The sequence below is a fragment of the Tamandua tetradactyla genome, chromosome 10, assembly GCF_023851605.1.
Source record: "Tamandua tetradactyla isolate mTamTet1 chromosome 10, mTamTet1.pri, whole genome shotgun sequence".
In the NCBI taxonomy this organism is placed as follows: Eukaryota; Metazoa; Chordata; class Mammalia; order Pilosa; family Myrmecophagidae; genus Tamandua; species Tamandua tetradactyla.
The window spans coordinates 32,876,083-32,899,948 of NC_135336.1; the positions used below are offsets into that span (position 1 = coordinate 32,876,083).

At 35.2% G+C, this 23,866-nt stretch overlaps 1 protein-coding gene and 1 pseudogene across 3 annotated transcripts in view; both read right to left on the reverse strand.

Annotated features, from left to right (window-relative positions):
* The window catches only part of ATP6V1A (ATPase H+ transporting V1 subunit A), a 60,581-nt gene that overhangs the window by 29,902 nt on the left and 6,813 nt on the right, over positions 1-23,866 (reverse strand). For all 3 annotated transcript variants that reach the window (XR_013158529.1, XM_077118350.1, XM_077118351.1), the window contains exons 2-3: positions 5,302-5,398; positions 1,803-1,931 (exon numbers count right to left, since the gene is read on the reverse strand). Coding sequence is in view for 2 of the 3 variants with exons in the window: in XM_077118350.1 (XP_076974465.1) it covers positions 1,803-1,931; positions 5,302-5,386 (214 nt within the window). In the remaining variant the exon portion in view is untranslated. The remainder of the gene's footprint in view (positions 1-1,802; positions 1,932-5,301; positions 5,399-23,866) is intronic.
* Positions 20,593-21,172, reverse strand: LOC143648390 (large ribosomal subunit protein eL24 pseudogene; annotated as a pseudogene).

Below are 23,866 nucleotides of genomic sequence, written 5' to 3' on the forward strand. Positions count from 1 at the left end.
GAGAAATACAAATGTGAATTTGTATTTGCTCATATATGTAATTAAGAAACTTGAAGTATACATGAGAAAGTAATAAAAGTAGCTGCATATTTGTTCGTGTGTAATTTAAAGACTGGCCAATATAATATGACAAAGGTGAGAGGGAGGGTTGTCTCTGTATATATTTTCATTTATTTATTTCTTAAAAAACTTTTTTCTTTAAACGTTTTAAAAGCATGTAAAAGATTAAATAAAAGATAAAGTTAATAATAGAAAATGTTTGATTACTCATGATTTCGTAGCTACAAAGACTCCTAATTTTTTAAACATTTTTTAATTGTGAAATATATACACAAAAAGTGATACACTTCAAAGAAAATTTTAACAAGTAGTTATAGAGCAAATTTCAAACTATGTGGGTTACAGTTCCACAATTTCAGGTCTTCCTTCTAGCTGCTCTAAGACACTGGAGACTAAAAAGAAATACCAATATAATGACCCAGGAGTCATACTCATTTGGTAAATCCTAACTTCTCTGTTACAACTTCTCCTTCTCCTTTAAGCCTTCTCCCAATCTTCAGGGATATTTGGGCAATGACCATTCTAACTTCTTCATGTTGAAAAGGGGTGTCAACTATTATGGGGTAGAGGGATGCAAATTGTTGATGCTCTTGGCGAGACTGGTAGCTGAGTTTCAGGGCTTTATCTGCCCAAGAACCATCTGGAGGTTTTAGGTCTCTGAAAAGTAAACCTAGTGAGTAAAATTTTTATAGAGTCTCAGATAGAGCCCTTGGTTTACAGGAATACTGTTGGTTGGGGCTTGGCAAACCATGGCAATTAGTAATATCTAGCTGAAGCTTGCATGAGTAACCTCCAGAATAGCCTCTTGACTCTATTTGAACTCTCTTAGCCTCTATTTTCTATTTGAAAATAAGGCATTTGTTACCTTATTTTGATACATTTCTTTTCCCCCTATTGGTTGGCAGGCACTGCTGATCCTACAGTGCCAGGGCCAGGTCCATTTCTGGGCAAAAACTCCTACTTTTATTTAAAATGTTCACAGACAATTTTGTTTTAAATTAGCACCTCCGTACTCACATAGAGAGAACAGTTACCTACAAGCATATGTTTCAGTATAGCAATGAAGTTGTACAAAATAAGTCTTAATTAAATAGCTAAAGAATTACTACTGATCTTGAGGGTCAATCTAAATAAAAGATATAAATGAGTAAATACAAAAAAGTGGTTACCCTTCACAAGGATCTCTCCTTTATAAGGATCCCCAACTTTAATAGATCTTAGATGATTATCTATTTTTTAAAAAAACAGAAAATACAGACTATGTTTTTTATGATTATGAAAATCAAAAAGTAAAGATTCCCTAGTGCTAAAACTGAAGTACATGTCCTTCAGTGCTGTTCACTCGAATAAGGACAGAGAATGGTATCTGATTTAATTATGGATTTACCATTTTCAACAGAAATAATGACTGAAGAATTTTAACCATATGAATCAATGTTGTTATTCTTTTTATGTTTTCGTCTATATGTCCCTCTGAAGAAAAATTCCAACTAGAGTTTGTGAACTACTGAAACATCAAGAGCAATGAAAGATGAGAAGATAACACTAATTTCGTAAAAGAGCACTAATTTCTAGTACCTTTCTCTCTTTTTTTCAATATACTCCCTGTATAAATCAGAAGGTTTCTTTACAACACCATTTCATGCCTCTCCTATTATCTGGTGTTGCTGTTTCTACATTTGGCTTAAATCCCTAAATTATGACATGTAGAAAGTGGCAGGAAATCGAACCAAAAAGGATACAAGTTTCTTCATACACCTGGATAGTAGCCATGTCACCTTCCAGTCGAATAATCTCTCCAACCAACTCACTGTGGCCCACTCTCACCAGTTCATACATAGCTGCACCTGCCATGTTACAGGCTGTAACCACTGAAAAGAACAAGAGTTTTTTAATGACCTAAGACTCTATTGCTCTGTGAATAATAACATATAATTAAATATCTAGTAAATCCAATAATATACCTCTTTCATATACTCATTAGAAAATAAAACACCCACTATGGAATATACATACAGTTTCACATAAAGAGTTATTTTTTAATATAGGATATACAAGAGACTTGTTTGGCTAAAGATTAGCATTGGAACACATCCTGTTCAAACCATACTGCTATAATACATAGAGTAGTGGTTTTTGGAAAAGAAAAAGACTAAAATTGTAACACGAGCTTTAGCTAGTTACAAAATAGTAACCAGCCACACAATTATCGATTTGCTGATAACTAAAGAAAGTAAAGAAAGCAAAGAAACATCTTTATACCAGTGGTTCTTAACATTCTTCTGGAACATGGACCCTTTTGATAATGAAATGATAGCTCTGCCTACAAAAACACATGGATAAAAACAACATCTACACGATTTTTTACATAGACCATGAGGATGTTTATAATTGGCCACCATCCCTGGATGAATTCCAGCTTAACACATCCTATTTCTTATAAATATTGAACAGAATTTCATTACTATTTTGTACCATGTTGTCTAGTGAGCAAAATTACTTTTATGGCAGGTAGGAAAGGTTGTCACATTTTCAGATATGTGTAGGACTAGATCTATTTTTAATATTTAGCCTTCTGATACATTGATTAGAACTATAATAGGTAACATTCAAGTAAAAACTATCAAGTACTAGTATTTAATTACCTTGTGTTAGAACCATGAAGACTTATTCATTCCATAATTATTTAAAATAAAGCTACTATATAAGAATAATTAAGATGCACTAAAAAATGAGAGAGAAGTGATTTTTAAATCATGTTTCATAAATCAAAATGGAGATAAATGCATTTTCCTAGTAAGTACTAAAGAAATACATATAGGCGCCAGGAACAATTTACCGCAAGTTTTAGAAGAATATTTTTACCTGAACTCTTTCAATACTGTTCTTTTGCTTTTTCCCTAAAAGCCCTTGTGTATCTGTTCCTAAAGACCCTTAAAATTATTAAGGGGAAAATCATTTCTCTGATGTCTTTTATTTATCTTATCTGATACTATTCATGGAATTTTCAGCCATGTAGCCACAGCAAAAGAGACAGGAAACAAAAAAATGTATGACTTCCTTGTTTTCTGCCACTGAGTTGAAGCTAGAATGCCAAGTTCCTAGTGGTAGAAATTTCTAGGGGAGAAATGATAAAAAAGCAGTAGCTCTTCCTACTCCAAACACTATCTCTCACTTTCTAAGTCTTACCATTTTCATCTGGGAAACAGATTTAGAGGGCAAAAAGGCTCTCCCTGAACAAAAGGCTCTTTTATTTGGACTGCTTTATTATTAACATTAATATAGATCATCTCTTTGTCTGGATAACTGGAAAATTAAAGTAAAAATATTAAGGAGAAAAGATATTCACGTAAATATGCCTTAAGAGTTTCCGAAAAAGAATTTATTTCATTAATGGATTGCTTTAATGTGTATCATTATTTAATTAGCCTTAGTCTAAGTTGATGATCTTCTTTATGACAAACATACTGAAAACTTCAGTCAGTACTGGTTTGCTAAATTTAGAACAGTACAATTTTTCAATGTAGATCCCAATTATTCAACATGTAAGTTTAGATATTATTTTATAATATCTATGGATTTTTAAAAAGCATTTGTAAATCAGTAATATAAACAAGATGGCAGAAAAACATTTAATAAGAAAACTAATTTTTATCTACAGGATGGACAGATGAGTAAAAAATATGGATAAAAATAAACAAATAATAGGAGGAACAAAGATGAAAATAAATTGAATAGATTGAAATACTGATGCCAATAAAAGGGAGTGGTAAGAGGTACGGCATTTATGAATTTTTCTTTTTTCTTTCTTTTGCTGCAGAGATGCAAATGTTCAAAAAAATGATCATGGTGATGAATACACAACTATGTGATGATATTGGGGGCCACTGATTGTAACCATGTCAAGAATGTTTGTATGTTTGTTCATTGTTTATAATGAAAATACTTAAAAAAATTACATTGGCAGTTTTCCAATTAAATTAAATATTAATTACAAATTATAAAGACAAACTATTCATCTAGTTTCACTTTAGAATTAACATGTTCTTAGTAAAATCTTAACTTAAAGACATATTACTACTTTTTGGTATTTTTGCTTTTAAATTGAACTTAAAATATTCATATGGCTTCCTTATCCAATTTCATATACTTTTAGAATTTCAAAAGTATTGCCAATAAAAAGAAAGTCAATGACTAAATTTCTCAGTGCTTCACTGGCACATGTATAATGAAGTGAATAGAAAGAGAACCTCAAAAGTTTTAGTTTTCTAACCTTGGTCACCTACAGCAGCACCCTCATTAATATTAGTATCTGCCAAAAAAGTATTTGATTTTATTATCCTCTCCAGAATCTAGTCACTTTTCCAGGTCTGAGTTAATTACAGTAGTACAACTAAATATAAAAATTGATGGCAGTTTAGATTATAACCTCAAAAATTTTTCTTTTAACAAACTCCTGGAGCCATCTTTCTCAGATTTTTACAGCACTGCTTGCTATATATCTCCTGGTAAAATATTTTTACAGGGCTACTCAGCTAAGTCTGCCCCGTAACTGCACATTTTGTACTTCAGGGATGTACTCTTGGATGAAGATAAAGCAATCTGAGAAGAGTTAAGAGCTTAAAGACCAGAGGAAAGCAAACCATGACCCAGAGGCCAAATTCAGCCGCCACCTGTTTTTATAAATAAAGTTTTATTGGAACACAGCCCACTCAATCATTTATATATTATCTATGGCTGCTTTCAACCTTTCCTGCTATAACTGAATTGAATAATTACAACAGAAACCATTTGGCCTGCAAAGAATAAAGTATTTACCATTTGGTTTTCAATAGAAAAAGTTTGCCAACCCCTGCTTAAGACTGAGGAGGCAAAATATGACCTCTGAGGCATGGTTACAGACTGAAATTATCTAGAAAATGAAATATGAGGTACAGTCACTGACAGCCTTCATTTGTATTAACACAAAAGAAGATCACTATTTTTGCTGCATCAGGAACAAGAAAGACTATAGCATGTTTATAAAAAGACATTAGGAAAAACAAATGTCGTGACACTAAGGGTTATTAATCAATGGGAAGGTATTATCCAGGGAAAGTGTGAACCATATTTTGCAGTGGGAGTGTGGAATTTATATTGGTGAAGAGGAACTTACGTATTTCTATTTCAAACACATTAAAACGACATCCATGTTATCAGCTGAACTTTGGAATTCTTACTATTGAGATCCGTATTACTTACCAGGTCCCGAGACCCCATGCACATAACCAAATGTGCTCTCTTTGTCTTCATCAAGTATTTTGGGTAGCTTAGAGAAATCCATCATGTTAATTTTTACCTGCGGATAAAAAAAAAAAAGTTATGACTACAAAACCCAAAGCAACAGAACCAATATGAGTAGTTAATTACTGACTTTGTATATTCTTGGGTTATGATTACTTCTTTAATGTAAAATTCCTAATATTTGGTTAAAAGTACCTTTTTCCTGGATGCTCTATAGTTATTAAAATTCAGACTTATATTTTACCATGAAATGTATTCTAAAAGGAATACCAAGTAGTGCTAGCAAACAAAGTAAACTCTTTCAGGTAACTTGTCTAGTCTTGCAACATCTGGCCCCCTATTATCTTTCTGAACTCCTCTCCAACTACTTACTCTAGCCCTCAATCATTCTGCTTATACACACTGAACTTCTGCCATCTCTCAAAATAAAGGTACATACTGTCTCAGAGCCTTTGTGTTGCTGTTTCCAGTGCCTGGAATGCTCTTCTATCAAATATCTATTTCTATACCTTCTCAGGTATAATCAATGTCACAGATATAGTCAAATGTCACTTTCTCTGTGAGGCTTCTCTGCCCATGTAAAATTGCAACATAACCCCCCACTGCCTGCTTTATTTTTCACTGTAACACTTTTCACCAACTAACATTTATACCTTTTCACTTTTAGAGATTATATTTGTTACCCATAACCACTCACAAAAATAATAAGCTCAATAAGGCAGGATTATGTTTTTGTTCCCTACTTATCCCCAATGCCTGTAACACTGTCTAAACACAGAGTAAGTATTCAATACATATTTACTGAATAAATGTTTATAATCTTCTCCTTAAAAAATTCTCAATTCTTATAGTTTGAGGAGATCTGACAAAATCACCAAGGTGAATATTTCGCAAATAACTGCAAGGCATTAAATAAAGCTGGGTTTCGGAAACAGTTCAAATAAATTTGGGAATTATTCTAAAATATATTTTTCTATTAAAATTGTGGAATAGGCTCTGTAGCTATGAAAGTGAGCTTTACTCCATATAGTAACTGTTAAAAAAGTTGTAAAAGTGATCAGACTTTAACTGGAGATAAGACTTCAACTGAATGAAGGTGATCTGGATAGGAGTAAGGTAAATCAGTATACAAGGCAAAGGATGATGTGGTCTATGTTTTAAACTTCAACTTCTGTATGAGGCCAAAGGAAGAGATGTTTTATTTGGTGCAAAATTTATGTTTTTTGGTAGCATGATGTCTGATTTGAACACCACATTACATGGAATCTTGAATAGGGAGTGAGCTCTTGTTGGTTTGCACATATTAGTGTGATACCCTGAAATATTCCACAGTAATTTGGGCAGAGAATAAAAAAACATTTGCAAAGTTCCCTTGAGGAACTAGGGAGAAAAGAGGAAATATTCAACTTCCCCATCTGGGGAATTCCTGATATTCTCACAAGCAGTGGAGCCAACCAATTCGATAGGCTGAGCCCTCGGTCTTGAGGCTCGCCCCTATGAATCTTATTCCTGCAAAAGAGAAATAAGCCAGAAACAAAAGAACAACAATGGTATGGTTTTTAGAAAATGCTTATAAGAAAACAGGGGCATAGATTGTAAGCTTTTATAGCAGACACATTTAGTCCGGAGTGGTAATTATTATTTCTGGGTTTCAAGAGGCTGTTTTATATACATATATATACTCTGATATTTAGAGATAAGAATGAAGCCAATCAGGCTGGGATTAAAGTAATTCAGAACAAAGGAAGAAAGATTTATTTTGTCTGGAACCAAAGTTTTCTGTAGCACATAATCTAACTCAACGTACCTGTATAGCTCATTTGAACAACTGAAACACAGGGAGCTCAGAATAAGGAGGTCCTTTAATACTGTATAGCTTAATATAATGTCTAGATACATCCTAGAGTATATTAAGCAGATAATCAGAAAGTATTGGCAAAGTCCCTTGAGAGATGGGAGAAAAAACATGGAACTATTAAACTTTACCATCAGAAAATCCCTTGATACTGTGTAAAACTTTATGGAGACCCAAATCAATAGGACATGCCCTCAATCTTGAGGCTTACACTTGTGAAGTTTATGTAGGCAGCGGAGCTTAGCCTATCTATAAGTATGCCTTAGAGTTACTTTTGGAGGACCTCTTTTTTTTTTTTTTTTTTTTTTTTTTTTTTTTTTTAAAGGAAAGACAGAGAGAAGGAAGGAAGGATAGAAGGAAGGAAGGAAGGAAGGAAGAAAGGGAAACATCTTTAAACATTTTCTTGTTTTTTATTGTATTTTGTTTTTCCGTTTTTTGTTACATGGGCTGGGGCCGGGAATCGAACCGAGGTCCTCCGGCATAGCAGGCAAGCACTTTGCCCGCTGAGCCACCGCGGCCCGCCCTGGAGGACCTCTTTTGATGCTCTGATGCGCCTCACTCTCTGTAAGCCCAACTCTGCAAGTGAAATCATTGCCCTCCCCCCTATGTAGGACATGACATCCAGGGATGAAAGTCTCCCTGGCGGTGTGGGAGATGACTCCTAGGGATGAATCCAGCCCTAGAACTGTGGGATCAACAATTCCATCCTGACCAAAAGGGGGAAAAGAAGTGTAAGTAATAAAGTATCAGTGGCAGAGAAAGTTCAAATAGTATTGAGAGGCTACTCGGGGGGTTGTTCTTACGCAAGCTTCAGTTAGACCCTGTTACCTATCATACCCTGCCAATCCCTAACCAAGATCATTACAGCCAATCCTAAAGAGCACCTAGGGCAATATGTAAGATTTCACAAGGGTTCCGTGCACGAGCATAACTTTCCAGAAACAATCCGCAGAAAGGTACCTGGACCAGAAAATTCCTAAAACCTGGAGGGCTCAGCCTCTCCAGAACATCAGACAGTTCCATTCCCTACCCCATATTATTGACCAACCCTTCCAACAGGAAAATGTTAGAATGGTCATATCCCAAACAGTCCTAAAGAGAGGGATAGAAGATCAAAGGTGATGGTGGAATTATACAAAGAAGATAAGATTTAACAAGTGAATATGATTGTTGAATCATTAAATTGATACCTCTTTTAGAGCAGCTAGAAGTAAAAACCTAAAATTGTGGAATTGTAATCCACGTCAAACTCTGAAGTATATTCTACAATGAATTGTGGTGCTATGTTTTGGAATTTAATGCATTTTTCTATATGTTATTTCTCACAAAAAAGTATAAAAAAAAGTTGATTGTGATGATAAAAAAAGTATTTATGCCTTCTAGCCTCCTATATTCTGGAGCAGCTACAAAGAAAAATCTGAGAGGATCATATAGTAGCCCATGACAAATTCTGGGATCTGTCCTATAATTATTTGTTGAAGCATGCTTTGAAAACTATTGCTTTTTTATTCTTTGCTTAGTATATATGTTATATTATACAATTAAAAAGTTAAATAAAAGAGAGAGAAGCTAAGCATACTTAAAATTATGCCCAAGACTCACTTTCAGAGAACCTCTTTTGTTGCTCAGATGTGGCCTCTCTTTCTAAGCCAACTTGGCAGATGAATTCACTACCTTACCCCCTATCTGGGACATTACTCCTAGGGGTATAAATCTCCCTGGCAATGTGAGACACGACTCCTGGGATGAATCAGGAGCCAGCATCATGGGATTGAGAAAGCCTTCTTGACCAAAGGGGAAAGAAAGAGATGAGACAAAATAAAGTTTCAGTGGCTGAGAGATTTCAAATAGAGCTGAAAGGTTATTCTGGAGGTTATTCTTTTGCATTATATAGATATTTTTAGTTTTTAGTGTATTAGAATAGCTAGAAACTGCTGAACTGAATTCTAATAACCTTGATGCTTAAAGACGGCTGTACTAAATATATAGGTTTTACAGCGTGACTGTGATTGTGAAAATCTTGTGGCTCATGCTTCCTTTATCCAGGGTAAGGACAGATGAGTAAAAAAATACGAACAAATAATAATAATAATAATGGGGGATAAGTGGTAAAAAAAATATTGGGTAGATTGCAATACTATTGGTCAATGACAAGGAGGGGTAGAGGGTATGGGATGTGCAGGGATTTTCTTTTTATTTCTTTTCCTATAGTGATGCAAATGTTCTAAGAATGATCATGGTGATGAATACACAACTATGTGATGATATTGTGAATCACTGATTGTATACTTTGGATGGACTGTATGGTGTGTAAAGGTATCTCAATAAAAATATTTTAAAGAAAAACAGAACTTTGGAATAGTAGCCTATTAAAGGCTCCAAAAAGTCTTGCATTCAAGGAAGCTCTTTAGTTTGGTTTAACTATGTGTCCTTAAAATCTATCTGGCAGCTTTTCTTCTTTTTTAGTGGAATATCGTTTAACATCTCACAATGTTTCACAAAACAGTCTAAGAAATTCTTTAGTTTAACGTCTTCATTTTATTAGATGTGCAATCTGAAAAACCCAAAGATTGAATTATCCAAGTCCAAACAAAATTGGTGGCAGATTCCAAAGTAAAATGTGCATTTTTAACTGCTGGTGCAACTTAATAAGTATTGATTTAATTAGGGAGTTGAAGTACATGTACATATAAAAACTTTAATAATGGCCTTATAAAATTATTAAGAAAGGGTTGAGATCAGTAAAACACCAAACAAGACAAACTTACTTACCAGAAGTTCAAAGATTAGTATGTTAAGGGAAAATATCTTGAAGGTCAGGTAGAAGTTGTATAAACTAAGAAATGAAAGGTAGCACATGTATTCCAGGTGGGGAAAGTAACAAGAACAAAAGTATGTATGGTATGTATGAGTTTCTTCTTTTTATTTCTTTTTCCAGAGTTTAACATAAACAGAGTTAAATGTTCTAAAAAATGATCATGATGATGAATATATAACTATGTGATGTTATTGTGAGCTGTTGATTGTACACCATGAATGGAATGTTTGTATGTGAAGATTGAGCAATAAAAATATTTTTTAAAAAAGAACAAAAATTTTCAAGAATGGTGAACAGAGTGGTCTGACTAGAATAAAAAAGTTTATATTAAGCCGGCAATAATATATGGGTCTTGAACTGAATGCCAAGCTAAGTAGTGGACTTCATCCTATAAACAACAGAAAATCACTGAATATTCATTCAGGGGGAGCTGTTAGGAGAATGATTTTTCAGGACAATTACTCTAACAGAATAAAGGGGGAGAGAAATGCAGGCAGGTTGAGAAGTTGAAAAACTCTGGAAATAGTAAAGGTTTGAGTATAAGTGGAATTCAATTCATTAAATGTTTATTTATAAACAATTCATAAAATGTTTATCCCTCCTATAGCTGAAGGTATGCAGATTGTGCAACAGGACAGAATGTAATAACTCAGAAATGGACAGCACAATACTACCTAACTATAACACAATAATGTTAGAACACTGAATGAAGCTGAATGTGAAAATGATAGAGGGAGGAGGGCTGGGGGCACAAATGAAATCAGAAAGAAAAAGACAATAAAGAGTGAGATGGTATAATCTAGGAATGCCTAGAGTGTATAATGATAGTGACTAAATGTACAAATTTTAAAATGTTTTTTGCATGAGGAAGAACAAAGGAATGTCATTAATGCAGGGTGCTGAAAATAGATGGCAATTAATATTTTTAAATTTTACCTTATGTGTGAGACTAAAGCAAAAAATGTTTATTTGGTACAAAATTTATATTTTGACTAGTGCATTTCCTAATATAACTTATGTAGACAGCTTAATTAAACACCATAAGTACATGGAACCTTGAGTAGGACATGAGATTTTGTTGGTTTGTCCAGAGTGATGCCCCAATAAATCCCAGAGTGACTTGAACAGTGAATAAAAAAGTATTTGCAAAGTCCTCTTTGGGGAATGGTGAGAAAGGGGGGAAAATTCAACTTCCCCAAGTTGAATTCTTGATATTCTCACAAGCAGTGCAGACAATCAAAGCTATAGGCTGAGCCCCCAATCTTGGGGTTTGTTCATAGGAAACTTAACCCCACAAAGGATAGGTCAAGCCTACTTAAAATTAGGTCTAAGAGTCACCCCCAAGAGAACCTCTTTTGTTGCTCAGATGTAGCCTCTCTCTCCAGCCAACACAACAAGCAAACTCACCACCCTCCCCCTGTCTACATGGGACATGACTCCCAGGGGTGTGGAACTCCTGGCAATGTGGGACAGAAATCCTAGAATGAGCTGAGACTCAGCATCAAGGGATTGAGAGAAACTTCTCAACCAAAAGGGGGAAGAGTGAAATGAGACAAAATAAAGTGTCAATGGGTGAGAGATTCCAGAGTTGAGAGGTTATCCTGGAGGTTACTCTTACGCATTAAATAGATATCACCTTGTTAGTCAAGATGTAATGGAGAGGCTGGAGGAAACTGCCTGAAAATGTGGAGCTGTGTTCCAATAGCCATGTTTCTTGAAGATGACTGTAAATGATATAGCTTTCACAATGTGACTGAGTGATTGTGAAAACCTTGTGTCTGATGCTCCTTTTATCTACCTTATCAACAGACAAGTAAAACATATGGAATAAAGACGAATAATAGGGGGAACAAAAGTTAAAATAAATTTAGAGTGAAATGCTGGTGATCGGTGAGAGGAAAGTTTGGGGGGTATGTATATATGAATTGTTTCTGTTTTCTTTTTATTTCTTTTTTCTGAATAGATGCAAATGTTCCAAGAAATGATCATGGTGATGAATATACAACTATGTGATGATATTGTGAATTACTGATTATATATGTAGAATGGAATGATCAAAAATTACGAATGTTTGCGTTTGTTTGGTGTTTTTTGGTATTTAAAAAAAATTAATTAAAAAAAAATGTTTATCCCTCCTACAAAGGGAAAAGCCCTGTGAATAAGGGTTGTGAATAAAACAGGCATCCTCAAAGAGCTTTAACTACCTGTAAATAATTACACTGTAATACAGAATGCTAAGTGCTAAACTGAGATGCACACAACACTATGGGCAGAGAGGAGAACCTGATTCTGTTGTTGGAGGAGAAGTGTAGACTAATTTGGATGAAGTATAGGGCACTGGTAGCTGGAATATAAATTTGGGGGCTTGATCATGAAGTTAAAAGAGTATAGAAGAGGTAACAGTTGAATCCAAATAGAAGGAATACAGAAAGAGAGGAAAACCAAGCACTGAACGTTGGGGATTAATTCAGGTAGGTTTGAGGAATGTTTTCCAGTCTTTTGAGGGCCACTGGAGGATCTCTACAGAACCACACTACTCCACAGAATACAATTTGTAGCTCACTGGCCAAGATATGAAGAAATTGGAGATGGGGTGTAACACTGGAGTAATTAAGATGGAGTTCAGGTTTGATATATTTAATGCTATCTGAAGGGGGATGGTGGACAGAGCTAAAAGTGATTCTTAAAACTGGCAGAGTGGAAAAGATCCTACAGAGGGATTAAAATCCTACAGAGGGCAGTGCAAGGTTAGCTCAGTGGTAGAATTCTCGCCTGCGAGTGGGAGACCTGGGTTCAATTTCCAGAAGCTGCATATGCCAAAAAAAAAAAACCCTACAGAGATATGCAAGACTTACATATGAAGAAAACATGATCAGAGGAGCAACAAGAAAAGTATCAAAAAAAAAAAAAAAAGTAAAAAAAACAGGCATGCGATGGTGGCTCAGTGGCAGAGTTATCACCTGCCATGCTAGAGACCCGGGTTCGATTCCTGATGCCTGCCCATGCAAAAAAAAAAAAGTAAGAAAAGTATCAAGAACATAGATACAGTATCAGTGATGAGGTCAAGATTATCAATAGGTTCGTAGTTTGCTGATAAAGATGAAGGTGGGGGAGGGGGAAATTGTGCCATCAAGGTGTCATCTGGTATAAGTAACTTAAAATAAAGGAACTGAATTAGAAAGGAAACAATAAACTAAACACTGCAGAAATCAATGTCACAATAGAGGACAGAGGGGTTTTGGTGTTCTCAGGAAGAAAATCCAAGTGGAAGAAGGGCAGTTGAGGGACGAGGTAAAGAAAAGGGCAACAACAAAGGGAAATTGGTTTACTACAATTTTCAGACTCCTGAAGATGCAATAAAAAGGGACATTGAGTAAGAACAGGCATGCAACCGCACAAGACTGGAATATAAGGAAACAGAACAAAGTTTTCTAGAAACTTAGATATTACTAGGCAAAGAAAGAAACAAACTTCAAAGACATCATATTAGTTAGGAAATAGGTTGGGCAGTCTTCAAAGAAACAAGTGAACAAGCAATTGAGGTCCAATTTCAATCTTCAGCATATCAAAGGTTTTCAATGTCAGAACAGAACATTATAATCATACAGTCTAACTTCCTTCCCAAGCATCAGTACTTCCTCCATCGCATTAACGATACATGGTCATATGAGTACAAAGTGGAAATAGCATGAGATCACAGTCAAAAGACTTGGAATCACATTTAAATGACATGCTGAAGGAAATTTTAGCCAAATCATAATCTTTCAATATTTTCATTTGAAAAATTAGGAATAATGCTACCACCAACTGCACAGGGTTGTTGTGAATAAATTACAAATTTATTAAAATGTTCCTTGTGAAATGTTAAGTGCTTGCAACAATTTTATTAGTAAAACTACTATTTGAACAGGGCCTCAATTTTGAAAAAAAAATTCTTCTTCAGAATTCTTCTCTAGGAATCTTATATCAAACCCAAATCTACTTATACCCTCTGGTCCTGCTTCTTCCAACTCCTGTATCCATACTGGTAACCTTTATTATAAATTCTGACTCTATGAGTTGCTTATTCTAATCATTTCAGGCCAGTTAGATCATATAATATTTGTCCTTTTGTGTCTTCAAGATTCATCCATGTTATTACATATATCAGAACTTCATTCTTTTTTTTATGGCTGAATAATATTGAATAATATCCTATTGCATATATACCATATTTTGTTTACTCATTCATTCGGTGATGGATATTTGGGTTGCTTCCATTTTTTGGCAATTTTCGCTGCTTTTCAAAAGCCAATGTTAGCAGGAGAAAAATATGATTTTGAATAACTTAGCTTTCCTTCATTGTGTTATATGGGAGAAGTGGCTGTAAATACATTCCCAAACTACCTCTCTTTCAGAATAAAATCTCATCTTTCAGAATAAAATTATCAAAACAGTAGTTTTTAAAGTATCAAGAACAGAAATTCATGGGCCTTTATATTTTCTGTTCCCCTGCCTGGAATCAGATCTTTCAAAGTTCATTTCTCATATTTTTCATGTCTCTGTTTCTATGTCCCCATTCTAAGACACTCTCCCATAAAATAAAGAATATAATTTTTAATATATTTATTTACCATCTGTATCACTCCCCAGAACATAAGCTTCATGAGGGCAAACAAATTAGTGCCTGGCACATAACTAGCTCTCACTAAATATCCATGAATGAATGAATCCTATGAAAGTAGGTGCTAATACCATCTCTGCTTTTAAAATGGGGAAATAAAAGCATGGAGAGTTTAAGTAACTTTGCCCAAGATCACAAAACCAGCAAGGTTAGATTTGAATCTAGGCAGAAAAGCCTACGCTCTTCAAATACTATACTGTCTTCTATCTTTATTCAAGGCCCTCTGAAGCATTAAAATATGTAATCTCCACAACTCTGATATAAAGGTTCCTGGGCGTCTCAAAATTTTCAACAAAGAATCCCAAATGCAGAAAAATAAATACTGGAGTGAATAGATAATTCTCTTCCCACCTCTCCCCAGGAATCTGGGCAGGGAATAGGATGTTATAGCAGTCTACTCTAGGCAGGAAAACGTCTTTGTATGTTCTTGGGTATAGTCTTAAATCCAAACAAATTTTGCACTCTATTCTACCACATACAATATCTGCTTTACAAGAAAAACATGAAAGTGCTTCCTCTCTAAAAATAAAAATGATTTATCAGACTGGCCATGCATAGAGCAGTTTGCTAAGTATGCTCATATATCCATAAATTGTGCATCTGATAATATGTTTGACAAGTGGATAAGGATTAATGTATACACGTGTTTATTGTAACATTACAATAGCAAAAAACTTAAAATACAATAACAGAATGAAATTTTTATTTGAAATCCTAGTCTTTTTTCCCCCAAAGTATTTAAACAGAGTAATAAAATTTCTTATGTTAAATGGTCTCAAATTCCAAGTCCACAGTGCCAAGTTCTGTCCTCAGCAGACTCTGGGAGGAGTCTCAACCCTCCTGGCTTCCAAACACTGCAATGACTTTTGGAGAGGTTTTTAATCCAGTTTCTTAGATAAACCCCTATTAGTTGATTTTACCAATTAAAACTAAAATGCTGGTAATCATTCATGAAAATTATCCCCTTCAAAAATAGCCAACCTAGAAATTGTATAACTACTTAATTTAAAAAATAAAAATATTTTGCTGCTCAAAATATTTAGAAACTTTTTTTGATCACTGCCTGTGATTATTATATGGTAGCTTATCAGGAGCAACTAAACTGGTCAAATATAAGCAGTGCATGTATTTGAGGCTGCTGTACATACAATGTACATAAAAGAGTCAATGTTTGAGAGTGTTGACAGACTGTTGACTTTGGACATTATATATGAGGCCCAGTAGATAGAGGTGGCTGAAAGATGCGCTGACTGAGAAGTAGATTGGCTAACAATGGTGTAAACATATGATTGAACATGGTGCTGCTACAAGCATGCAAGGATGTGAAGGACACTGTGGGACATTTGGTGAGGCAAAATAAGCCAGAAAGAAAAGAGCAAATATTGTATGATTTCATTTAGAAAATACTTATAGAAAACTGGAGCCTAGATTGTAAGCTCTTACAGTATTCACATTTAGTTCAGAATGGTAATTGCTATTTCTGGATTTTAAGGGGCTGTTTTATACATGTATAACCTGGTATTTAGAGAAAAGAATGAGGCCAAATGAATCAGGATTAAGGTAATTCAGAATACAGGGGTAAGGAAGACATTATGTCTATATTTTAGAACTTCACTTACTCTTTGAGACCAAAGGAAGAAAGTTTTATTATGGCCAGAACCTAGATTTTCTGTAGCACATAATCTAACTCAATCTGTCTGGATAAATCATGTAAACAACTCAAACACAGGGAGTCCAGAATAAAAATAAGAGCCTTTACTCCTGTATAGTTTAATGTAATGCCTGGATATATCCAGAGTATATTAAGTAGATAATCAAAAAGTATTGGCAAAGAAAGTCCCTTTGGGAAATGGTAAGAAAGGGGGAAAATTCAACTTCCTCAAGTTGAATTCTTGATATTCTCACAAGCAGTGCAGACAATCAAAGCTATAGGCTGAGCCACCAATCTTGGGGTTTGTTCATATGAAACTTAACCCCACAAAGGATAGGTCAAGCCTACTTTAAAATTAGGCCTAAGAGTCACCCCCAAGAGAACCTCTTTTGTTGCTCAGATGTGACCTCTTTCACAACAAGCAAACTCACTGCCCTCCCCCTGTCTGTGTGGGACATGACTCCCAGGGTGTGGAACTTCCTAGGAACATGGGACAGAAATCCTAGAATGAGCTGAGACTCAGCACCAAGGGATTGAGAAAAACCCTAGAATGAGCTGAGACTCAGCATCGGGGGATTGAGAAAACCTTCAGGACCAAAAGGGGGAAGAGTGAAATGAGACAAAATAAAGTGTCAATGGCTGAGAGATTCCAAACAGAGTCAAGAGTTTATCCTTAAGGTTATTCTTATGCATTAAATAGATACCACCTTGTTACTTAAGATGTAATGGAGAGGCTGGAGGGAACTGCCTGAAAATGTGGAGCTGTGTTCCAGTAGCCATGTTTCTTGAAGATGACTGTATAATGATATAGCTTTCATAATGTGACTGTGTGATTGTGAAAACCTTGTGTCTGATTCTCCTTTTATCTACCTTATCAACAGATGAATAAAACATATGGAATAAAAATAAACAATAGGGGGAGCAAATATTAAAATAAATTTAGACTGAAATGCTAGTGATCAATGAAAGGGAGGGGTAAGGGGTATGGTATGTATGAATTTTTTTCTGTTGTCCTTTATTTCTTTTTCTAAATTGATGCAAATGTTCTAAGAAATGATCATGATGATGAATATGCAACTATATGATGATATTGTGAATTACTGATTATATATGTAGAATGGAATGATCAAAAGTTAAGAATGCTTGTGCTTGTTATATTTTTTTAAAAATTAAAAAAAAAAAAAGTATTGGTAAAGACCCTTGAGGGATGGGAGAAAAATTATGGAACTGTTAAACTTTACCACTGAGAAAACCCCAAATACTATGCCAAACATTAGCGATACCCAAATCAATAGGTCAAGCCTTTAATCTTGAGGCTTGCTCATGTGAAGCTTATGTATGTAGCAGAGAAACTTAGCCTACCTATAGGCATACCTAAGAGTCACCTCTGGATAATCTCTTTTGTTGCTCAGACGTGGCCTTTCTCTCTCTAAGCCCAACTCTGCACATGAAACCATTGTCCTCTTCCCTATGTGGGACACGACATTCAGGGATGAAAGTCTCCCTGGCAGCATGGGAGATAACCCCCAGGTAAGAGCCTAGCCCTGCCGCTGTAGGATCAACAATGGCATCCTGACCAAAAGGAGGAAAAGAAGTATAACTAATAAAGTATCAGTGACTGAGAGAATTCAAATAGAGTCGAGAGGCTACTCTGGAGGTCACTCTTATGCATGCTTCAGTTAGACATTGTTACTCAACTTGCCAAACCCCAAGCAAAATCATTCTTTTTTTTTTTTTACATGGGCAGGCACCGGGAATTGAACCCGGGTCCTTGGGCATGGCAGGCAAGTACTCTTACCTGCTGAGCCACCATGGTCCGCCCGCAAAATCATTCTTGCCAATCCTAAAGAATTTGTAGGGCATTATGTAAGATTCTACAAAGGTTCCATGCACTAGGGTAACTCCAAAACCTACAACCTCCAGATGGGTCCTTGGACCAGATGAGTCCAGAAATGCAGAGGGTCCAGGCTTCCAGAACATCAGTTAGTTCCATTCCCCTAACCCATATTATCAACAGCCCCTTCTAACATGAGAAAGTTAGAATGGGTATAGCCCAAATATTCCTAAAGAGTGGGACAAAGATCAAAGGTGATGGTGGAGTTACACGGAGAAGATTGGGTTTAACAAATGAGTAAGAGTGCTGAATCATTATACTGATATTTCTCTTAGCCTCCATTTACCTTAGAGCAGCTAGAAATAAAAACCTAAAATTATGGAATTGTAACCCATACCAAACTCTGAAATCTGTTCTACAACTAATTGTTGCAATTTACTTTGAAATTTATTGCTTTTATGTATATAAGTTATTTAAAGAGAAGGAGGAAAATAACAGAAGATAGAATTTACAAAAAAAAATTAATTATGGGGGCCCAAAATAGCAAATGCAAAAAAAAGTCACTGTTAATAGCATTACAGTAAAAATATGATTTTTTTTATTATAAAGTGACTTCTATACATTCAAATGGATTTGTCCTGTGCCATTGATTGCATGGATGGTATAGAAGAGAACGAAGGTTCATAAGCCAGGCAAAGACCTAAGAACCCAAATAAAGGGAAACATTACCATAAATAGGTTCACTTTCAACTCAGATACTCATAAAATCTCTGCAATGAAAAATGTTATGTAAAAACAAAGATAGGACAAAAGAGGAAAGAAATGCTGCCTAAGAACGGTGAAAGAACACTTCAGAACCTAGATTTAAATACTACTAATGGCTAGAGTTAAAAGTCCATAGACTTTTTCAATTCAAAGGGCAAGGAATCAGCATTTCCGCTTACCTAATATTCCATGATTAATAATAACCAGGGTTTCAAAACTTAACTGGCTATGGGGAAGGGAGAAGCACTTATCATAGATGGAGGTTTTAATAGGATGATTTGCTAGGGAACTAATTTCCAGTTCCCCATGGTGTGCTCTCATAATCTTCCATATTGCTCTTTTTGTAGCACTTACCACTACCATAATTAAAAATCTGTGAAAGGAGTTGTTCAATGTCTGTCTCCACTGCCAGACTGTAAATGCCAGGGATCATGTCTGTTTTTTTCATTGCATGCCCCAACTGTACAGTAAAATGTCTTGGCAGGCAATTACTAAACATTGCTCAGTGATGCATTAGCAAAGGTGTGGGGAAAGAGGTATTCTCACCTACTGAGTGTAAACGGACATAACTCCTTAGAAGTACACTGTACATGCATTTTGGTTAATGGCTAAGTTTAAAAATCATTATTTACCTGAGGCCAAAACTGAAACCAAATAGTACTTTCACAGAATACTCTTCAGAGATAATAAAAAAGTTTTACAATTTTAAATGCTATAATTGAATTAATGATTTTAGTGGTTATTTTATTATAAATGCTAGAATACCAAATAATTTTATAAAGCATAGGTAAAATCTAATAATCATGCTGTGAAAGTAGCCAGTAGAAAGATTACATACTATTGGATTCCATTTCCATAAAATTCTAGAAAATGAGAAAAAATCTATAGTGACAGAAAATAGATCAATGGCTGCTTGGAGCTATGAGACAGGGAGGAATCAGAGAAAGGGATTATCAAGAGGGCTGAGGATATTTCTGTGGATGATCACTCTCTTGGTCGTAGTGATGGTTAAGGGTTACATATACCCATCAAAAGTTACCAAATTGCACTCTTAAACACGTGCCATTTATTATGTCAATTATATTTCAATAAAACTTTTTTAAAAAGCACAAAGTATTGGCAGTATAACTCCTGGACTGACTTAATTCTTACACATAATACATCATATTCACTTTTACATATGATCTTAGTCAAAAGGCTGAGAAGTGATCATCATATTCACTTTTTTATTTGGGGGGGGGCACACAGTGTTGCATGGTCCAGGAATCGAACCTAGGTCTTCCGCGTGGAAGGTGAGCATTCTACCACTGAACCACTGTGCACCCTACTTTTGATTTTATGTTAACAAAGGACTACATGGCCTATGAGGTTGATAAAAGAACCTTGATTCTGAGAACATGAAGAACAGTTGAGAAGCTTAAGCAAACAGGTTTTTGTATGTTTAGAATGAATATGTGGCTTCTGTTAAGGTTCTGTAGGCACCCTCTTATCAAGTTCAGCCAATCCTGAGAATTTCCAGGCTCTTAAACAGCTTGGGAGTATAGAAGTCTAATATACTTCTGAAGTTTTTATTCATTTATATTTTCAGAACAGGGCCTAATGGCATGAGCTTGTAATAAACAGGCTAAGGAATTTAGGGAAATTTAGTCCTATTCTGAATAAACTTTTTTTTTTTTTTTTTTTTTTTCTGAGTCAAGATCTTTATTTAAAAATCTGATCTGCCAACTTAACGTTTTCCACCAACTCGGGGAGCAGAAACCTTCACGGGCTTCGCAATCTTTTGTTTAGGTGCTGCCTTTGTGGGAGCCTTAGCAGCAGCCATTGCTGTCTTTTTAGATGCTTGCTTAGCCTTTTTTGCTTCTTTGGCAGCCCTGATAGCTTGTTCTCGTTGAGCCTTTCTAACTTCAGGTTTCTGATTCCTCTTGGCCATAATATCAGCAAGAGATGCACCAGTGATAGCCCTCTGGAATTTAACTGCACGGCGGGTTCTTTTCTTTTGAATTTCTTCCGACTGTCCCTTTTTATGCTTTCTTCTGTAGAGAACAGTCCAGTTTATCTGCCGAGGGTTCCTCTTGGAAAGGAATGCCGACTCGCATTTTGCAGTAAGAAATTGGAAAACCTTCCCGTCGGTCCTGGCGTACCGCCTCCCATGTCCGGGATAGATTTTGTACCCACTGAAACTGCAGAGCTCCACCTTCATGGTTGCAGACGCCTAGGGACCGGGAAGATGGCGAAGAGACTGAATAAACTTTTGAGTCATAAGGTATAGACAGGTTTCATCTTCCAAGACTCAGGCCGAACTCTCAATATTCTTATTTCAATGCTGTTGTGGCTCAATTGTTCCAAATGGAATGTGGAAGTAGGGGGGAGTTATTTTCTGTTGCTTTATATTGCTCTAATTTGAAGAATTAGTTCATAATAATAAGTTACTGACAGTCTGTTTATCTCTGCCTATTAATACCTATATCTCTCACCCTACTATCACCAATAAAGAATCTTTGGGTGAGGATGAGATCATATATAAAACATACACCCACATATCCCACCAAACAATTGCAGGTACTATAATTCTGCACTCTAGCGCTTCAGATATAGTAAACTGTGACCTGAGCAAATTCTGTATTTTGAGTGTCTACTTCGGAGCACATTGATGTTGGTCTGTCTCCTATACTCATGCGCTATTTTATTTCTTGAAACAAATGAAGTGAACATCAAGCAGAAGTTGTATGTTATACTCAAAACAATTTTCTAACTCATCCGAATAAAGCCCCTCACCACCTATATTTGAATTACCTAAGATTAGAAGTCACAATTTACTAAAAACTTATTTTTCACAAAAACAGAATATAGTTATTCCTACACTTACCTAGTTAGCCCACTCTTAATGTTCATATTAATTGGTACTTTGATTCCCAATTCAACTATTTGAAAGCTTTTTCATAGTATTGATACATGAAAATTGCAGCTTTCACAATATTAAAATTGTAGCATTTTACTTTCAATCATATATAAACTTCACCTGATAGAATTTTAACATACAAACTACATAAGGAACATATCAATTTATACCTAGAATGCTTACACCTTTATTTGAAAGTAGTAAGAAATCTGATGTTATCCCTTGTTCTTAAATACTGACATTGTTACAATGATTACAGAGAATGTAACCTATACTATCACATGACATGTAGATCGCCCACAATTGAGGAAAGCCAGAAGAATAAAAAGCATTCATTCCCCTTTTAAAAGAAAAAAAAACATTTAGCTATTCCACCTACCAAAGGCTCAGGCTAAATGAAAGATTTTGGCCAACACTGAGTACAAATCTGAAATTAGTATGTCCCAAAACTGGGAAGCAATTTGGAAAAATCTACCAAATTTGGTGATATCTACCAAAATTCAAAACATATATCCTTTGATTTGGCTAGCCCATTTCTAGGAATATACTGTACATGTACAAACTGTTCTACTGACAAGATATTCATTATAGCAAATGATTCATTATAGCAAATGACTAGAATGCCCAATAGGCTAGTTAAATAAATTGTGGTAGTATAAGAGGCTTGCATGCTTAATGATATTAAGACAGCAAGGTCTGAAAAGAGACTCCCTGGGTTCAATCCTGAGTTCCTACAAATTACTAGCTACAGTGGCATTGTTGGGTATTTAACCAGCCCATTATTGGCCATTTCACCACCCCATTTCTAATTTCCCTCATTTGTTAAACAGGGTTAAAAAGAGTACCTATCTCATAAGGTTGCTAAGAGGTTTTCCAAGTTAATGTCAAAAAAAGTGCTTGTATCAGGAGAAAGAACTCAGTAAACATTCAGAATGACAATGATGGCACATCTGCACAATTGAATATTAGATTTTATTTAAAACAGTGAGGCAACTTTAACTGTATCAACTTGGAAAGATCACCAGGATACAATTTTAAGTAAAAAATGCTAGGTCCAGAATGATATTAAGAGGTACTACCTTTGCGGACAAATATGTGAAAAAAAAGAAGACAGGGAGGGGGAGAGAGAGAGAGAGAGAGAGAGAGAGAGAGCACACACACACATAACTATATAACTTTTTCCCTGTATTTCTGCGTCTATTACCCCTCTAACTTAATTAAAAATATTGAATGATTTGGTGAATGTTAAAACAATTGGACCAACAACCATACATCTCGAATTAACTGAGCAAGGGCATAACGAAATAAAAATACCAAATATTTATATAGCTCTTTTTATACCAATTATAGTTCTTTACTTGTATTATTCATTTAATCCTCATAGCACTCAGTGAAGTAGTTTTCTTATTTGAAGCTTTTCTGATAAAGACTGTCACATGATTAAGTCAGGTAACATACGCCATTCTTGTGAAATATACCCTACATCTATCTACAAGGCAGAAATCATTTTAGGAGGACTTAATAAACCAAACTAAAAATAAAATGTCAGTTTATAACTACCCCTCTGATAATGACTATTATTTTACCAAACATATTTAATGACAATTTTTTATTGTGTGACTGAGGGTTATCACATATATAAAATTGTGAAGTGAATCTATTGTGTTACCTAGATAATGTATATACTTTCCCCTTAGATATTCAAGAACCTAAGACAAATGTTTTTTTCTCAATAATTGTCATCTCTGGCCATTTCAATTCACTCTATCTCCCCCTCCGCCATTCTATTTCTTTTTTCAAAATGCAATTAGTTTTGGTTTTTATACTTAGAGAAACACTACATGTTCATTGTAAAAGTAAAAACACAGTATAGAAAAGTATAAGGAAAGAGATAAATTACCTGAAACGCCCATCCAAATACTTTAAGACAACTACTTAACATTTTGGTGACCATTCAACTCAGCTTGCACATATACATGCATAAACATGTAGTTTTACAAGCACACTTGACTATGCGCAAGAGCCCCTTTTCCTTAGT